The sequence below is a fragment of the Chanodichthys erythropterus genome, chromosome 14 (genome assembly GCF_024489055.1).
Source record: "Chanodichthys erythropterus isolate Z2021 chromosome 14, ASM2448905v1, whole genome shotgun sequence".
NCBI classification, from domain to species: Eukaryota; Metazoa; Chordata; class Actinopteri; order Cypriniformes; family Xenocyprididae; genus Chanodichthys; species Chanodichthys erythropterus.
In genome coordinates this window covers 31,596,623-31,616,841 of record NC_090234.1, presented here as the reverse complement: position 1 = coordinate 31,616,841, position 20,219 = coordinate 31,596,623, and the positions used below count along the sequence as shown (strand labels likewise).

General features: G+C 37.8%; 1 protein-coding gene across 3 annotated transcripts; it reads left to right on the top strand.

Annotated features, from left to right (window-relative positions):
• The first annotated feature begins 1,309 nt into the window (after positions 1-1,309).
• rftn2 (raftlin family member 2) lies at positions 1,310-20,196 on the top strand. Of its 3 annotated transcripts, none has more exons than XM_067409755.1 (9): positions 1,310-1,756; positions 9,951-10,131; positions 11,213-11,321; positions 13,398-13,575; positions 14,233-14,451; positions 17,267-17,373; positions 17,465-17,568; positions 17,657-17,735; positions 18,626-20,196. In XM_067409755.1, exons 1-9 carry the CDS (start codon positions 1,618-1,620, stop codon positions 18,821-18,823), a joined length of 1,314 nt encoding a protein of 437 aa, XP_067265856.1. In that variant the 5' UTR covers positions 1,310-1,617; the 3' UTR covers positions 18,824-20,196. The 3 variants fall into 3 exon arrangements, with proteins under 3 accessions (XP_067265856.1, XP_067265855.1, XP_067265857.1); XM_067409754.1 differs by having other exon boundaries at positions 17,633-17,735; XM_067409756.1 differs by lacking the exon at positions 17,657-17,735 and having other exon boundaries at positions 18,626-18,792.
• Positions 20,197-20,219: the final 23 nt, after the last annotated feature.

Sequence of the window (20,219 nt, the reverse complement as noted above, 5' to 3'; positions counted from 1 at the left end):
TTGTTTTCAGCTGTAAGGTTGACAGGTGGTACAGTAGCGAGCTACTTTGGTTTTGTTTTTTTGTTCCCCTTTAGCCTGGGTGAATTCTGACTCAGAGAAATGTGTAAAAATAGAGGCACATACACACATTGAGGGATCTGAGTTGTGTCTCTTAGCTTTCCTCTGCTCCCCTTATTTAGAGGCCTCCTTCCTTCCTTCTCTGCTCGTATTGCTTATGTAAGAGAAAAGGTGTTATCTTTGTTTTTCAGTCACATGGTGCAGGTCCAGGTTTGTGCTTCAGTCATGTGCTACTTATTAAATGCACAAATAAGATCCAGATGCCCTGTAAACACCCCCTCAACATTAGGACTGCATTATGGCTGCTGACACACAGTAAGGCCTACATATGACACAATATCTCCCTTCCGTAAGTCTGTAGACTTCAAACTGAACTAAAATGAAATTATGAATGCCATGAGCATATAAAATACAATAACACTTAAAGGAAATGTCTTTAAATAAATTACCAAGTGGTTAGTAAATTAAGTATTTTAGACATTGATCTTTAAAAAATACTCTCTTGCTTATGCTCATACATGTAATTTTCTACTCAGTTCCTCTCAAGTTTTGTATGGTGAACAAATTTAGCTCACCACGTAGTTTGAACAGATGTTTCTGCTACAGTCTTCACTTAAAGTGGTTTCATAGCTTTATAGAGTTTCCATCCCTGCTTTACAATGTCAAAGTGCCAGAAAGTGACCTAAAAGCCATTTGCTTCACTGCTGATTTTAGTATGAACTATTCACCAATTCATTTTAAAATGATTAATATGAAGTACAGGCTCCAGAATCCCTGTGACCCTGCAAAAAGGATAAAAGCGATCTGGAGAATGGATGGAAGAATGGATTATGGTTGTGGAGGGAAAAAAGGACTATTCCATTCTTTAATAAAGCAATTATTAATAATTATAGAAAACGTAATTTTAATAATTATAGAATAAAATTTAAATTGCCAAGTTTATTCTACTATTATCTCAAGATGTTTTAATAAGTGTTATAATTTGTGTTATTTTGTCTGAAAATGTTAATTTGTGTTTTAAAATGTGTTTCAAATACGTTAAGAGTAGATAGTGGAACGTGTTTTCTGCGTTAACGTTGGATTTATTCACGCCCCACCTCCTGATTAACATGCAGCCCCGCCCTGATTAATTATTCAGCAATCCCGTTCTTCCTTCGCCACGCCCTCTCATTAATTTCAGCACGCTTCCAGCCTACTACAACTTTTGCTTTATTATTTCGCGGCCATTCAGGGAGACTGCATGTGATGTGGTTATTCTGGTAGAGGTTTTAAGGGAAAACAATCTGGATTTCATTACTGCACATCAACTTCAGAAAGTATTTTGTTTCATAAACCCTCTCGCTGGAGGACTTGGTGATCTTTGCTCGTTCATTTAGACTTAAGCCGTTTTCTAAAAGGGGATCGGACAAACTGCACGTCATCCTCGGTTCAGTGCCACTCCCAAAGGATTAAGTTGTTGGAATATGGAGCAAACCCACTAAGCACAGGAGAGTCTTCTGAGTGTGTGGCCGAGTGGGTCGCCCCGTGTCCGGCCTTGCGTGTGCTGGAGATCCCGTTATAATGGGATGCGGACTACGGAAACTGGAGGACCCGGAGGACAGCAGTCCAGGGAAAATCTACTCCACTTTAAAGAGACCACAGGTCGAGACCAAAACAGACTCCGTGTACGAGTATGTGCTTCTGGACTTCAGTTTGGAAGGTAGAGTTCAGTAAACAAAAGTTTGGATGTGATGTTCGCTTACAAAAAAATGCCATGGTAACTTTAGTTTCCATCAAAATACTAAGTTAGTTGTTTCCGTTATTCTTACTACAATAAAACTGCATTAACTTAGTATTTAAAAGAAACTAAACACTAAACAAACTGACAACTGAAAGCTTTTGAAAGAGTACCAACAATAACTAAGTAAGAATGGTATTTTTTGTTGTTGTTGTTTTTGTTGAAACTTGCGCTTTGCATGGTACTTTTTCGTTTTGCAAGGGTGCAATGAATGAGAAATGATGAGAATCCAGTTATTTCGGCTGTCTCACAACCTAGTAATCTGCCTGGCTAGATAACAATGGCACGTGCCAGTGATGCCCAAAAAATGCTCCTAGGCAGGCAGCTCATATGATATTGGAGTTTGTGAGAGCTTATTCCGTTTTACCCAGCAACAGTGCTGAAGCCACATATCGCATGTGGAAATAGGTCAGGGTTTTTTTTACCTCCATTAACGGCGTCTGAGACACACAACAGACAGACAGCAGCTCACCCGCGCCTGTTCCACAAGATGACATTCATACTGACTCCCTCCGTGCAACAGTTTCCACTCACTGAATTTCCCATGAGCACCGTTTTTCTTGGTTTGAAGGAACCATGTACAGTCTTACTCGGTGCTGCCTACATTTACAGTATAGTAATGTATAGTATAGTTTATTATTGTTGGGTTGTGTAATTTTGCCTGGAGGAGAAACCGATTGTTTGAAAGTTGGTGCGGGTTTCTGTCTCTAGCAAGCCGGGAGCGGGAAATAAAAACCCGTAATGGATTTGGAATAGCTGGAGTGATTACAGAACGCTTTAAAGGATTAGTTCACTTTCAAATTAAATTTTCCTGATAATTTACTCACCCCCATGTCATCCAAGATGTTCATGTCCTTCTCTCTTCAGTCGAAAAGAAATGAAGTTTTTTTTTTTTTTTTTTGATGAAAACATTCCAGGATTTTTCTCCATATAGTGGAGAAAAATTACAAAATTACAGTTTCATTGCAGCTTCAAAGCGTTCTTCACTATCCCAGATGAGGAATAAGGGTCTTATCTAGAGAAACCATCACTCATTTTCTAAAAAAAAATTAAACATTATATACGTTTTAACCATAAATGCTCATCTTGAACTAGCTCTCTTCTTCTTCTTCTTCTTCTTTATTAGAATTCTGGCAGTGTAGACACTGCTAAGTGTATTACTGCCCTCCACAGGTCAAAGTTTGAACTAATTATTATATGCTTGCACTAGCATACTGTATATGACAATTTAGTTCAAACTTTGACCTGAGGAGGGCAGTAATACACTTAGCAGCGTCTACACTGCCGGAATTGTAATGAAGAAGAAAAAGAACAGAGCTAGTTCAAGATGAGTATTTATGGTTAAAATGAATAAAATTTAAATTTTTTTAGAAAATGAGCAATGGTTACTCTAGATAAGACCCTTATTCCTCGTCTGGGATCGTGTAGAATGCTTTGAAGCTGCAATGGAACTGTAATTTTGACCTTCAACCGTTTGGGCTCCACTGAAGTCCACTATATGGAGAAATATCCTGGAATGTTTTCATCAAAAACCTTAATTTCTTTTCGACTGAAGAAAGAAAGACATGAACATCTTGGATGATATGTGGGTGAGTAAACTATCAGGAAACTTTAATTTGAAAGTGAACTAATCCTTTAAGCATGGAGAGGAAACTTCATTTGGTCCGTTTCACTCATGTATGCTGCTCCAGACCGTATTTTAGTATGTGCGTTGGAACTATTTTCCTTAATGACAAAACTGTTCCTCAGGATTTAAATTTGACCATTTAAGTTTGTACAAAGCAGCAGCCTAACTGATAGCAGCTTCACAGCACTATAAAATATACTTTTATGATGGGAAATGAGATGTACATCGTATAGTCCAGTATTACACTTCAGTCCGTTACTTTGTTTTTAATGCCATGCCAGCTTCTTTGGCTTTTTTCATGGTGAAAACCATCTAAAAAATCTAAAGATTTTTAAGACCATTTTTTCCTAAAAGTAAATTTGTATTAACTTGATAAAAAAAAAAAAAAAAAACTTTTTAAGGGGATTAACACAATTATATGACTAGAAATATATTAAAAAGAATCTAGTTGGTGGTCGCACAGACATTTAAAATCATTGTTTTGTGATGGTAGTGTAGATATGTTGAGTATGCAGGTCACGTGTCTCCACCTGCCCAGGTCTCAAATCCATTACTTTAGAAGATTAGAGGCAAGTTATTTGCTCTCTCTGAAACTGAGCTGAAACTGAGCTAAATCAGCAGGCTACCTGGATTGTTTCAGATTGTTTCCATAAATGTCAATGTGAAAAGCCTCAATAATAACAGAAAAATAAGTCATATTTTAATACAACACATCTTCAGTCATATATTGTACTTTATCTGAACAAACATGTCTGTGGGTGTGGGAGATTTGAGGGAGAAGTCAATTGGCATGTGAGCTTCTCCTTTTATTCCAGCCTTTCATTCCTGAGAACACCTGGTGTACAGATGCCTGAAGCGACGGTGTCTGACATTGCTCACCAGAGCGCTCACATTATTTAGACAGATCTGCATCACAGGCTGTGCTCCTTTGCCTTGCTCTATCGAATGTAACCTGTGGAAACTCCTCCTCGGCTGTGTTCCTGTGAGTGTTTGAAGGGTTATGAGATGATGTGGCGATACCTTTTGACTTGGTTCTTCTTTGCAGCCATTTGCAAGGCCTGAGCTTGATAAGTACACCTATCTCTACCTAAAATCTTGGTAGAAGTGTATCACTTGAAAAAATACCACAGTTGTTGTTAGCTTGCATACTCCATGCATGCTCTCTTCACTTGGACCTGTCTTGTCCTGCATCTCATGTCAGGACAGGCACAAAGCTGATTTCTACTCCCTTAAAAACAAAGGTTCCAAAATTAGGTTTTCACAGCGAAGTCATAGAAGAACCATTTGGGTTCGCATGGGTTCCCATTATTATTATTTTTTCAATTAGAACATTTTAATAATCTAAAGAATATTGTCGAATAGAACGATTCCATTGATGTTAATGGTCTTCAGTGGACCCATAGATGGCTATAAAGAACAGAGTGTAGGGCTGTAATGTGTAAACTGTAGTCAAATAACTATAGAGGTCTTGTCTGTTGTTCAAGAGGAAAGCTAAAGGAAATTCCTGTAGGGTGCTTCCTCTTTCTTGGTTTCTGGAAAGGTCCAAGGTTTGGTGTGGCTCTCTTGGATACTCAATTATGTATCATTTGGATGAGACAAGCTTAAAGGGATAGTTCACCCAAAAATGAAAATTTGATGTTTATCTGCTTACCCCCAGCGCATCCAAGATGTAGGTGACTTTGTTTCTTCAGTAGAACACAAATGATGATTTTTAACTCCAACCGTTGCCGTCTGTCAGTCAAATAATGCGAGTGGATGGGAACTTCTACTATAAGAGTAAATAAAACTTGCATAGACATGTCCAAATTAAACCCTGCGGCTCGTGACGACACATTGATGTCTTAAGACACGAAACGATCGGTTTGTGAGATAAACCGAACAGTATTTATATAATTTTTTAACTCTAATACACCACTATGTCCAACCGCGTGCAGCACTCGTTAGTAATGTCTGATCGCGCTCTGACAGCGGCAGTGATGTCTCGCTCTCATTGAAGTATATGCGCGAGACATCACTGCCGCTGTCAGAGCGCGATCAGACCAAACGAATCGAGTGATGAATGCAGTTGGACATAGTGGTGTATTAGAGTTAAAATATAAATACTGTTCGGTTTCTCGCACAAACCGATTGTTTCGTGTCTTAGGACATCAATGTGTCGTCACGAGCCACAGGGTTTAATTTGGACTATGCAAGTTTTATTTACTCTTATAGTAGAAGTTCCCATCCACTGGCATTGTTTGACTGACAGACGGCAACGGTTGAAGTTAAAAATCATTATTTGTGTTCTACTGAAGAAACAAAGTCACCTACATCTTGGATGCGCTGGGGGTATGCAGATACACATCATATTTTCACTTTTGGGTGAAAAAATAAATCCCTTTAAAGGGTTCATTCACCCAAAAATTAAATTATTGTCATTAATTATGCACTATATTATGCATTATGTTCCAAACAGACCTTTGTCATCTTCAGAACACACATTAAAATATTTTTGATAAAATTCAAAATTAAAATTATTTGAAAATTTAAGACAACGCAACTACAGTGATTCAACCTTAATTCTGTGAAGTGACGAGAATGCTTTTTGTGCAGCACAACGCATGCTACAGCGTCAGCCAATACTGAGCCAGTGATCAGACGTAGAACCTGGAAGCCTGCACTGTGTGTCAACAGCATAGGAGATTGATTGGCAGGGTAGAGAATATATGTATTTTTTTTAGGTATAAAAGAATGTATGTCAAGTACTGTTTAATTATTAAATTAAAATGCAAAAATTTTTTTTTTTTTTTTTACATGTACAGGAGCTTGATGCTTAATTTGGATGTTTGGTTGTAGAAGGCCAGATGTTCATGTTGCAGAGACAGCAGACAGAATTACGAGTGGCCTTAATCTCTACCTTGGATCCGTTTCATTGCTGTCAAGTCGAAAACGGGATTAGTTTCAATGTCTCATTTTGGCCTTAAATCACCATTTGAAAAACCTTCATGAATTTTCTTGTCCATTTAGGGGTCATTGGTATTTTTAAAGGGTTAGTTCGCCCATAAATTAAAATTTGGTCTCACCATCTCTTTATGTGAACACAAATATATGATGACAATTTAAAAAAAAATTTCAGTGAGATATTTCTTTAAAAATAGCATACAACATTATAGTTAGTCATACTCCATGTGGGATATGTTGGTATAATCTCCCTTTTGGTTAATCTCATAGTGGCGTGCTGATGGATTTATGAGTATTAAAATTATTTTCCAGTCAATGTAATTTAATCTTGCAAGACTGGTTAATCTGGTTATTTTAAGGAATGTAAATGAAATTAAGTACTATAACCTTGCAATATTTTGCTGGGTGAAAACATGTCTTTCACACCAATATAAGCAATAAAAGGAAGAAACAAGTTTTGTAAATATGTTAATAATAAAAATAAATCCTGTTTTAGGCATTGCATGCAACATTGTTTTGATGGAAGGTAAGCACTTTTTAAAAGCTTAAAATCAGAACAAAATTCAATACAGCAAATACTGCTATGCCTAAAACAAATTAGTAAATAAATATAATTTTTCTTCATGCAAAATAAAACTGATGCCTGTTAATAAATATTTTGATTTTGGTGTGAAATATATAACATCACCATGCTGTTGTAATGAACTGCTGGAATATTTGATTAAAATTCTGCACATTTTGCCACATTTCTTACACATTCTCAAAATGTCTACAAGACATCTTTTTCCCCCAAACCCTTTCTGGGTCATAAAATATCCCATAAATTCCTTCCCTCTACCTCCTCTTTCTCCCTCTCATTTCCCAGTCTATCTGGTTCTCATTTTCCTTCTGCAGCTTTCACACCTTCAAACTCTTCTTTTCTTTCTTCAGTTTCCTCCTTCATGTCGTCTTCTCACCCCCTTTTCTTTTTATTCAACCATTCTGCTTATTCTCTTTTTTATAAACAACACACACAGTCTCTCTCTCTCTGTCTGTCTCTATGGAGAACAGAGGCCTCTGTGTGAGAGTTGACAGGAGGGGGGTTCGGAGGGTTTGGGACAAATTGCAGGCCTTTCTAAGGTCTGCATCTCTGTGAAAGAGCCACCGCTTTCCCCAGCTCCTGGGGGTCGTTGTGTCCATGACACGTCTCTGAAGCTCAGGTGTGAAGGACGGACATGCGTACGTGCCTGTCAAAGCCCTTTATTGGCCACAGACACTCGGATGATGAAACTTTCAGGTAGCTGCCAAATCAGACTTGGATGAGAATAGAAAACTCATTCTCATTCAGCTGTTTACTGTTTGAGAAGCTATGTGATCCAAGAGATCATCTCCCATGTGAAGTTTAAAATTCGGGTCTGCTCCAGTGTGGGAACCGAAAGACCGAATGTTTGCGTGAGTATGTTTGTGTTGTGTGCGGTGGAATGTTGTGTTTGTGAGGCTGAGTGTGTGTGGCATGGGGCCAGGCCTCCCTATGAACAGCAGCTCTTTGTGGACACAGGAAGTGTGTTGGGGGGTTGGGGGAGAGGAGGGAGACGTCAGGGTGATCTTCTGTCAGAGGCTGCAGACAGGAGGAAGAGAAGCCAACTAAACGGTAGCATGCTATTGAAGAGCCGCTTAGAGAAACCTTAAAGGATTAGTTCACTTCAAATGAAAATTATCCCAAGCTTTACTCACCCTCAAGCCATTCTAGGTGTATATGACTTCTTTTCTTTCTGAAGAACACAATCTGAGTAATATTAATAAATATCCTGACGCATCCGAGCTTTATAATGGCAGTAAGCATTACTAAAGTGTTTAACATAGGCGCTGTTCCAAAACCTAGTGGCTGGCCTTGCTGTTTGCTGCCTACATAGACAGCATCTTAAGTGGAATGAAACTTGAAAATGTAACAGTGACTGTAAATGGGCAGCAACAGTGTGCAATCATACAAATAGTGGTTGACTTGACACAAATTTGGACTTCAGTAGCCTTTTTTAATATTTATAATATAAATTTTCACAAATATTAGGTCAAATATAATATGTAATTAAAATGATTTTATCACTACTTTTAGGTATTCAAATCATTAAATACCTAAAAGTAATGATAAAATAAATGTAATTAATATAATATTATATTAATTACATAAAATGTCAGTTTTATTGACATTTTCAAATTGTAAATTCAGCCATTTTTAATCAAATTAAAATTAAGTCATTAAAACTTGCTGTTTATTCAGCAAGGACACATTAAATTGGCTGTATTTAATCCTGTAATTCAAATAAATGCTGTTTTTTAAAGGTGCCCTAGAACTTTTTTAAAAGATGTAATATAAGTCTAAGGTGTCCCCTGAATGTGTCTGTGAAGTTTCAGCTCAAAATACCCCATAGATTTTTTTAATTCATTTTTTTAACTGCCTATTTTGGGGCATCATTAACTATGCACCGATATATAGGTTGCAGCCCCTTTTAATCTCCCACTCCCCCGCCCCGGAGCTTGCGCTTGCCTTGAACAGCATAAAAACAGTTCACACAGCTAATATAACCCTCAATGGATCTTTACAAGATGTTCGTCATGCATGCTGCATGCATGCGTCAGATTATGTGAGTATTGTATTTATTTGGATGTATTACATTTGATTCTGAATGAGTTTGAGGCTATGCTGCGTGGCTAAAGCTAACATTACACACTGTTGGAGAGCTTTATAAAGAATGAAGTTGTGTTTATGAATTATACAGACTGCAAGTGTTTAAAAATGAAAATAATGCTGGCTCTTGTCTCCGTGAATACAGTAATAAATGATGGTAATTTTTTAACCACATTTAACAGTACATTAGCAACATGCTAACGAAACATTTAGAAAGACAATTTACAAACATCACTTAAAATATCATTTAATCATGGATCATGTCAGTTATTATTGCTCCATCTGCCATTTTTCACTATTGTTCTTGCTTGCTTACCTAGTCTGATGATTCAGCTGTGCACATCCAGATGTTAATACTGGCTTGTGTAATGCCTCGATCATGGGCTGGCATATGCAAATATTGGGGGCGTACATATTAATGATCCCGACTGTTACGTAACAGTCTGTGTTATGTTGAGATTCGCCTGTTCTTCTGAGGTCTTTTAAACAAATGAGATGGAAACAATGGAGTTTGAGACTCACTGTATGTCATTTCCATGTACTGAACTCTCTGTCACCCATCACTCGAATAAATTACATTTTAAAATATATTAAAGTAGATAAGTTATTTAATAATAATTTAATAATATTTCACAATTTTACTGTTTTCTTGTTAACGCAATTTTAGGAAAATTTTTCACATTTGCTTGCCCCTAAAATTTACCCATTACTGTCTAAATGGGTGGCTCTTAGTCAAAATAAGCTGCGGAAGACTAGCTTCATAATATTTTCATCATGTCTTCATAATATTAGCACAGCTTGTGGGATTCTGCCAGTGTATTTTAGCAGTAAATGATGGTTTTCACTGAGTGTATTGTAATTTTTAGTTCTGCTGTGTTCCACAGGCAGTCGGCCTACGGTGCAGTATCTATCCTCGCTGTGCGAGCTGCCCCATGCCCTACAGTCCTACTACACCCAAGGCTATGTACTGGCCGCCCTGCATCCCATCATCCTCTCAGTGGGCCGGACCCGCTTTCTGCCCTGCAGCCTGCTCTACCGGGCCATTCTGGTCCGCCCACGATCCAGGTAATATTTATCATGTCAATGACTCCATACCTCATCAATGCACCCCCTGTACCCCCAAAAACCCAGACCAGCTCCTTCCAAGTAAATAATAATTAACTTTTAATGAGTCAGCATGAATATTTAATGAGATCTGTAGTGGGAGGTCAGACAGTCTAGCTAGAGTGGGTGGGGCTTGTGTGAAGTCAGACTGGGGTGCAGATTTGGATTCAGTTTAAGTTATAAGAAAGCCCTGACAACAGTGCAGTTTTTCAGCAACCAATGAGAACCAGCAAAGCGGCAGTGGATGACCAGGACAGGCTAATTTCAACTATGATGCTTTAGGTGACGATAAATTATTCAAAAGTAAAGTCTGGGACAGTCGTAGTGTGTTAACAGTACTGTGGTGTGAAAAACACTGAGCTGTGTAATGCTGTATGAATGATGTCTCCATCCAGTCAGCATAAGCTTGAATGCGCTTTCAAGCTGAGACAATGGCAATGAAACCCACAAAAAGCTGCCTTCTCAGGCAGTGGCATCCAGGCATATCTACATCCATTGTTTGTTTAACTTCCTGTCTACTAAAATGCCTACATCTTGTCATTTCTTAAAGGAAAGCAGCATAGAAGTATTTTTGCTTCCTGTGATATCCAGCAGTACTGTCTGTGTGATTCAGTGAATGCTTCAAAGAATAAAATGCTGTCTGATGTACTAGAAATAGGCTTGACAGGAATTTATTTATATATGGCTTTTTAATGAACCTTTGTCTGCCAAGAAGTAAGCATTGTTGTCATTAAAGGTTTGCTTGCATCTAAAGCTCACTTGAATCGGCTCAATTGTATGTTAGGGTGCATGTCTGAAATCTGTTTTAGTGTTGCTTCATACAGAATCGCTGTCTGTTAAATCATTGACATTCGGACAGCTGATGCAGTCAGTTGGGGTCAGAAGGGTTAAACCTCTCAGCAAATTTATACTTTGCTAATGGAGGACATGTGAAGAATAGCGAATGTCAGCAATTATAAAATATGCATAATGTTTTCATGCAGTGAATTTCCAACACAACTGCCTTAATTGATGTGTGTTGGTTTGTGTTGTGTGGTTGCAGTAATCACGCAGTGCCGATGATTGACAGTTTGCCAGTGTTGCGAGTGGAGGAGTGGCCACTGCCCGGAGAATCTCTGACCAGTGACACAGTGAGACTGCTCATAGACAGGGTCTGTAAATGTTTATTTTAGCCATGTATTTTTATATTTACTGGAAATAATGTTTACTTTTTTCATTAAATGTTTACGTTTGTTTAGGTAAGTTGCTTTTACAAAAATAAATAGGTCGAACAATGCACAACCTCCTCTATATTTGCCAGCTATATTTAATAGGGCTGCACCATTATAATAATCGTAATTGTCTTTTTTCCCTTGGTATTGTAATTGCAATATTAATACATTTTTCATTAAAGTACTTTTCTGTGCATGTCCATAGAATGTGCTGTTTATAGATACCTTCTTTTTTTTCTTTTCTTTTTTTTTTGATGAATGCCAGACTTTTTTACAATCAAAAGCAAACTCGTAAGATCTACCAAAAAGTAATACTGACTGAAGTAATAAAACACATGATGTCTGGCAATTTTGAAGTCACATTGTAAAGGAAAAAGTGACCGATTTTTCTTCTGTATTGTAGCGTACATCCGAGTATAATGGATTATTGGAAAAGATGAAAATGTGGGGCGGGGACGTTCTATCTGTTGTGTGTTGATTGGTTGGAGGCCGATCTGATTGTGAGCTTGGACACATAAATTGTATGAAATGGATGGGGTTTAAAGGTGCTAAAGAGGATGTTTTGTTGTATACATTTTTGCAATATAACTTGAAACTGTCTTTACTAACTGATAAAAGACTATTAGGTGCACTGAAAGGAATAATATTAATATCCATCATCTGTGCACAAGGTAGGGCCTTAAAAACATCAGCCATTCGTTTACGCGATCATCACGTAAACGATTGGCCCTCTGGCTTGTCAATCACTGCCGTGACGTTCCTTGTGATAGACATGCGCGGCTGCGCTCTCCAGTAACTTTCCACACTCCACAGGCACCGCATGCAATGTTTTTGTCAGGAGACAGGAGTAACAACTGCAGATTGAGTTACCTGCGGTGAGTCCGACATAATGAATCCACTAACACGACACAGCGAATGCCGGTGGTAAACACTCGTGTTCCAATACTCGTGCACAACTTTTGGGAGGTGTTCCCACGAAAGCAGAGTGGGTTGTTCTTACGCATGCGCTCATTTCAAAAACTCAGTAACAGTCCTTGGTTTCTCAGTCAACGAAAAGATCCTCTTTAGCACCTTTTAAAGGATTAGTTCACTTTAAAATGAAAATTACCCCAAGCTTTACTCATCCTCAAGCCATCCTAGGTGTATATGACTTTCTTCTTTCTGATGAACACAATCAGAGATATATTAATAAATAATAAAGGCCTTCTGAAGCGTAGCAATGCATTTGTGTAAGAAATGTATCCATTTTTAACAAGTTATAAAGTAAAATATCTAGCTTCCGCCAGACCACCTTCGATATTCAACTTAAGAAGAAAGCGTAACTGGCGTTGCGTCAGTTAAGCTTTTTTCGTAAGTTGAATACGGAAGGCGTAGGATGTAGTGTAAGCATTTTGAACCAACAGGCGTTACTTTCTTCTAAGTTGAATACAGAAGGCGGTCTGGCGAAAGCTAGATATTTTACTTCATCCATATATCCATATTTAACAAGTTATAGTTTCGCCTCAGAAGGCCTTTTTAACCCCCCACCCAGAGCCGTGTGGAACATGTTTATAATGGATGGATGCATTTTCTTGAGCTTCATACTCATTGGTCCCATTCACTGCCATTATAAAGCTTGGATGCGTCAGGATATTTATTAATATAACTTTAGTTGTGTTCATCAGAAAGAAGAAAGTCATAGACACCTAGGATGGCTTGAGGGTGAGTAAAGCTTGGGGTCATTTTCATTTGAAAGTGAACTAATCCTTTAAGCAGACTAAATGATTGGAAAAGCTATGACAATTTATATCAAATGATGACATTTTGATTCAAAATTACAAGCTCAAAAAGGTTGTTCACAATAAGATCAATAACATGCACTTAAAAGACAGATGGGGTGAATTTTCATTTCATGACTTAAAGTGTCCAAGGTCTTTCTTTGCAAAAATGTATTGGCATAAATTTCTGTTCCTCTTGGAGGATTTAGACATACTGACTCATATTACTTAACCATATGTGTTTTGTCTGCATCCTCAGGTGAACAGCTATGCCCGTGGTGGTGTAAGGTTTGTGGGATCAGTGCTTCAGCAGGCTGGAGGAGGGGGGTGTAACGGTAGACTGCCCAGTCCCAGGAGGGGCTGCCGCTCCCCATCCCGCACCCCACCTCGCACGCCGCCCGGAGATGGGGATCTAGAGGGCCGTGGCTACAGCCCAGGTGAGTTTTTCCGCTAATCTCATTAAAGTCTACATTATTAAACAATGATTTTTTTTTTTTTTTTTTTATCGTTTTAAATCGGATAAACAGTAATGTTTGACTGCACAGATGGACTATAATGCATGATTTGAAGAACCTGTCATATTTCAGTCTAGAATCAGAAAGCTAATTTTTAGTTTGCAAGTGAGGTTATTTCTTTTTTTAGCATAAAATATAGCATTGTTAAAATAATAAACAGTCTGTATAACCTTTATGTGACCTTATTTTTTTCCTCTTCAGTTTATCCTGAGTGTTGTCAGTTTAATTTAGGTTTAACCCTGTTATATCTTGTTATAACCCTCTGTGGAGCCACAGTGCCTCCTCACCCTCTGGGCATCATACCAACCGCTCGATTCTCCATGCCAACCATTTTGTGGCCACATGTGAGATTAAGATCAGTCAGAGGCTGTTAGCGTCTTAACACAAGTATTGTACCTCATTTCTCTGCCCCATTAGACTGATTATTTATGGTCAACGGACTGCTAGTTTGACCTAAAAAAAATGTTGCCAAAAGCAATGATCATTGACTTGTTTTGGTGAAATATGTTAGTAAGTTTGAGCTTGCATTCTAGTTTGCATTTGTCATACAAAATGTGCGACTGTCACTGTTGTTTTCAGACCTGAGATTGTTGGTGCTGTTTCACTCCTGGGCTCCGGGCTGTGCCCCGCTGGACTCTCTCGCCTGCTGTTACCACCAAGGGGCGCTGTCCATGCGCGTGTCCAGAAAGGGTCAAGTTGTCAGTGCCCTGGAAGCTGATTGGCTGGAACTGACCGCAACTTACTACCGCAAGGGCTGGTCACTGGTCGACTCCTTTGTATACTGGGACACACCTAAAGGTAGCTCTCTGACAAATATTTGACTGTCATTTGAGGTGATTCCTTGAGCTGGTTGTTCATCTGCCTGACATGTTTGTGTTTCTCGGATTGTGAAAGAAAAATATCAACATCCTCTTTAGCTCTTCTCAAAAAAGTCATTAAACTTAGTTTTCTCCATGTACATCTTTTCATTCTCAGAATTCATGTTCTTCATCCTCATCTTTTTAAACCCTCCACATCTCTATGGCTTTAACTAAAGCCATGTTTCCCGTCTCCCGTCTCCCACCAGAACTAAATTTAGAGCTCACATCCCTAACCTCACGACCGTGCTTCCTGTTTCGCACCAGGCTAATAGGAGCTAAATCAGATGTATGTGTGTGTGGGTGTTTGAGACATCTGGGCTCACTCTCTCTATACTCTCTGTATGTATGTTTGTGTGTGTATGTTATCAGCTTACAGAGTTTTAGTGTCAGTACTACATTAAACTACTATATATAATGTTGAATATAATGTATAATAATGCAACGGAGGAATATTTGTGGGTCCTGATAACGTCAAATGTCTTATGTTACCAGTAAAAAGTGGTAACGTAAGGTAACAAAAAGTATTTAACATTGTTTTAAATATATCTAGTCAGTGACAGAGTGCAAACATATTCATCTAAAATAATTCTGTATTTTCAGCTTCAGAATCATAAATATTTTTATTCTGGAGTCACCATTGTCCTGTGCACTGGGTTACCAGCACCAAGTCCGAAACTATTAATTTCCACCCCAATGTAATATCAAATTTAGCATTTAGCAGTACATTTTTTTTTAACCTTTTACCATATGTCTTGGAGTATCGCAATAATATTGTATTGTGAGTTTAGTATCGAATCATGATATGAGGGTATCATTACAACCCTAGTCAGCACGTTGTATTAATTTGTTCCCTTGTTTTAAAGGGTTAGTTCACCCAAAAATGAAAATTATGTCATTAATGGCTCATCCTCATGTCGTTCCAAACCCGTAAGACCTCCGTTCTTCTTCGGAACACAGTTTAAGATATTTTAGATTTATTCCGAGAGCTTTCTGTCCCTCCATTGAAAATGTATGTACGGTATACTGTCCATGTCCAGAAAGGTAATAAAAACATCATCAAAGTAGTCCATGTGACATCAGTGGGTTAGTTAGAATTTGTTGAAGCATCAAAAATACATTTTGGTCCAAAAATAACAAAAACTACGACTTTATTGTGCATTGTATTCTCTTCCGGAATCCATTCCATTGACTTGATTCCACTGAATCCTTTCATCTGTCTGTGTTGGTAATGCACTTTTACGTCGCCGTGGTTGTTTTGGGCGATTAGAACATCTGCGACATGCACACTTACAAACCATTTAAAAAAATATAGCAATACCAAAATACAAACAATGTAGAATAGCTTGAATACAGCGTGCGTCTCCCTCAGACTGTAAACAAAGCTCGGGCGCACCGGATTACACGTCAGCAGCGTCTTACATCAGCAGCGTCACTGCGGAGTCGTGAACCACACTCCGGAGCAGAAGGGGGCGGTAATGCACCAATAAGAATAAAGTCGTAGTTTTTGTTATTTTTGGAACAAAATGTATTTTCGATGCTTCAAAAAGTCGCGGATGTCCTAATCGCCAAAAACAACCACGGCGACGTAAAAGTGCATTACCAACACCGACAGATGAAAGGATTCAATGGAATCAATTCAATGGAATCAATTCAATGGAAAGGATTCCAGAAGAGAAGACAATGCTGAATAAAGTTGTAGTTTTTGTTATTTTTGGACCAAAATGTATTTTCGATGCTTCAACAAATTCTAACTAACCCTCTGATGTCACATGGACTACTTTGATGATATTTTTATTATCTTTCTGGACATGGACAGTCTACCGTACAAACATTTTCAATGGAGGGACAGAAAGCTTTCGGACTAAATCTAAAATATCTTAAACTGTGTTCCGAAGATGAACGGAGATCTTACGGGTTTGGAACGACATGAGGGTGAGTCATTAATGACAATTTTCATTTTTGGGTAAACTAACCCTTTAAGTAAATTGTGCACACAATATAATAATTAATTCCCTCGATTTACTAAATCGTGGCCACGTTGTTCTAGTTCGTTCTCTTGTTTTAGTTAAATCGAGTTAACAAATTAGTTCAGCATGGCCACAATTTACTAAAACAAGGGAATAAATCATGGAAACAAATTCTTAACTTGTGGCCATGATATATATCTTTGTCCCCATGTCATGCAGGGCTTTTCATTTATTTGATCAAAATTATAAATAAATGAATATTGTGACATATTATTACAATTCAAAATAACTCTTTTCTATTTTAATCTATTTCAAAATGTAATTAACTATTTGTTGCAAAAATACAGAAAAATGTAGAAATCTATGTTCTCAGTGTTGGCTCTATAATCTCATTCACTCTCTCTTTGTCCTCTCACACATGTTTGTGCACATGGATTATTCTTGCTGTCTTATAAGTAGTTCAGTTTCATTATCTTTTGTAGGTCAGTGACACACTTCCAGCACTGAATAAATGAGTCCTACAAATTATTGCGCTGTGGTTCAGTAGGTGACTAGATACATCAGAATAAAATAGTTAAAATCAGCCACTTATAACAGTCAGATCTGAGTAATCATGCTAAAAGGAAATCATTAATATTACTCATGCCTCAGGTTAGGCATTTGAACAGTTAAATGAGCATACAGATATACATGTACACATACAGACATAATGTAAAAATCTAGCTGTGATTTGTCATATACTATTTCTTACAGTATCATGTATATGTTTACTCATTGTTTTCACAGGTGAGCCAGTGCCCAGGTCTCTAGAGGGGCTGTTTGTCTACGAGGAGAAAAGCACAGCGCCACCTGCCAATGACACTATTGTAGTGGAACAGTGGACTGTTATAGAGGTGTGACTGCATGTATAAAATGTTTGAAAGGTGTCACATTAAGAGTTTTTTTTTTAATGTTCATCTTAATGGTTTCTGGTTTGTGTCTCAGGGCTCAGATGTAAAGACCGACTATGGTCCTCTGCTCCACACGTTAGCAGAGTTCGGCTGGCTGCTCACCTGTGTGCTGCCCACCCCAATCATTCGCCATGACAGGTGGGAACCTCACAGTACAAGCAATATAATTATGTTTATTTACACCCTATCACCATTTCCATAGCTGGCTGTTTTTCTTTTCCTACAGTGATGGCAATCTAGCCACTAAGCAAGTTGTTTTTCTGCAAAGACCTGTCAAAGGCCAATCGGTACCGCAGCACAACCAGGTACCTGTTTACCAGTGTCAGTTCAATCAATTACATTTGCAAACCCATTGCTTTTCTTGTAATTTAGTCTGTCAGAAATAATTAAATGGCACTCAGCTTCGCGTTGTGGCCGCACTACCACCTCGGGTGTGCATTTTCTAAGAATTCAACGGCCCGTCGCCAATTATTCACTGCAAAAAATGCTGTTCTTACTTAGATTTTTTGTCTTGTTTCCAGTCCAAATATCTAAAGCATTTTCTTGACAAGTAAAAATTATTTTCTTCTTCTCAGTTTTTCCTTAAAACAAGCAAAATAATCTGCCAGTGGAGTAAGCAAAATAATCTTATATCAAACCAAAAATAAGATATATAATCTTGTTTTCGGTTTGGATTGAGATTATTTTGCTTACCCCACTGGCAGATTATTTTGCTTGTTTTAAGGAAAAACTCAGATTTTTTTGTCTTGTCTTTGCAAAAAATGCTGTTCTTACTTACTTAATTTTGACGTGTTCCTTACTTAATGCACTGTGAACTAACATGAACATTTTTATTAACTAGCATTAACAAAAGTAGATTTCTCATTGTTAGTTCATGTTAGTTAATGTTTTAACTAATGTTAACAAATTAGACCTTATTGTAAAGTGCTAACAAAAAACTCCTACAAACTAATAAAATTACAAAAACACAGAACAAAATGACTAAACTTTAACTAATATTGAAGTAAAACTATTCTAATTCAAAATGTTAACAAAAACCATAACAGTATATCAGTGATACTAAAATAACATTTGTATCTTTTGTATTTTTTTTTTGTTGTTTGTTTAAGCTATTCATCTAATATTTATTTTATTGTATTTCAGCTTTATTTCAATGTAAATTTTTTTTAAAACCCTATCGATTTTGTTCCCGAAGGGATCCACGCGACGAGAGGTGTCCAGTCACTCTGTGAGTCGAGGTGTGGAGGAGGCGCACACAGAGCTGTCGTCTCCATGTTCAGGGGGGATCGGCGGTTTCCCTGTATTTGGAGGAGGGTATCCCAGTGCACTCTCCCATCTAGATGAGGGAGGATTTGAGCCGGACGACGGGGCTGCAGAAGTCACCTGTATGTGACGCACCAACTCAAAGACGTAATTTCTTTTTAGGGTGACTGTCTTTTTAATTTCTGTCAACCTAAAACAGAAACCTTTGATGGTTACGAGCTGCAGCAATGCCCTAGAATTTACCACATCACAAGGACAAAGAGATTGGAATTCTTGTATTAGAAACAGACTCATAGCACTTTTAACTTTTTGTAAGTTATTTTTTTAACAAGCCAAAACATATCATAGAGGTCAGTTTTATTTTACCCATTTATTTTTAATTGAAAGCACAAAGTATGTGCAGTCCTTTTTTCTGACACAAAGTATCAAAACAGCACTGATATTCACTGTTATTTGCAACAGCAGTATTTCACAGCACTCACACAACACGAACACCACATGTACAGTTCATATCACATTTGTAGCACAATAGCAACACAGAAGAAACTAGAAAAAAAGCCCAAACACCTCAACAAATCTTTTTTTTTTTCGCCTTATCACTGAGTGTCCTTCCTCACTGTTCATTTTCCTGTTCCTTGTTCCTTTTTTTTTTTTTTTAAACTTCAAATCAGCTGACAATTGAGTTGTTTGTTCTAACACCTGCAACAGTTCAGTGTGACGAACTCAGGAACTGAGTGTCCAAACAGCCCCTCTGTAGGATGCAGACGTTTATTTGGTGTGCATATTTGGGACTTTTCTTTTTTTTTTTTGGAATGATTTTTTCAGGCCTTTTGAGTCAAAACATCAGGAATGCTCAATTCAGTTTGGGACACAAATGTTTAAGGGAAATGCATATGCACTGTAGGTGGGACCCCATGAACTAGCCTGTACTAAACGCAGAACTTGATGCTGTAGTTTGTTTATCTGATCTGTGCCATTAACTTAATGGTGCTAGAGTTGAATTTGTATGTTAATCTCCTAGGAATTTCTGCTATCCAAAAGGGAAAGGTGATACACTCAGATTTGCATGTTAATTAAGTGGAAACTATGCAGTTTTCATTAACTGAAATGGGACTATGAGCAGGGTACTTCCTCTATACAGTTTAGTATAAACTGACTGTAGTTCTCCCCAGCCTGGTGATCACATTAGATTTATCAGGCTGGATTTTTTCAAATTGAGCTGCAATGGTGCTGCTTGTGCCACCCTATTCATTTGTATGCTGTAAAATTAAGCATTGTACTTATGTCTTATATTGCCTTGACAATGTTTATCCCTCTTTGAGGAATGGCAGAATAGAATAAGCACATTTTAGCTTGCAAAACAGACTATCAAGCTGCTGTAAATGTTTTGATACCATGGAAAACTGAACAAGATGTTTCTCCACTCCAGAAGCTGAGCTCAGATATTATATTCTAATAAGCCAGAACTGATCAGTATTATTTACCAACTGTAGTATTTGAATGTTTCAGACCATTTTTTGTAATAT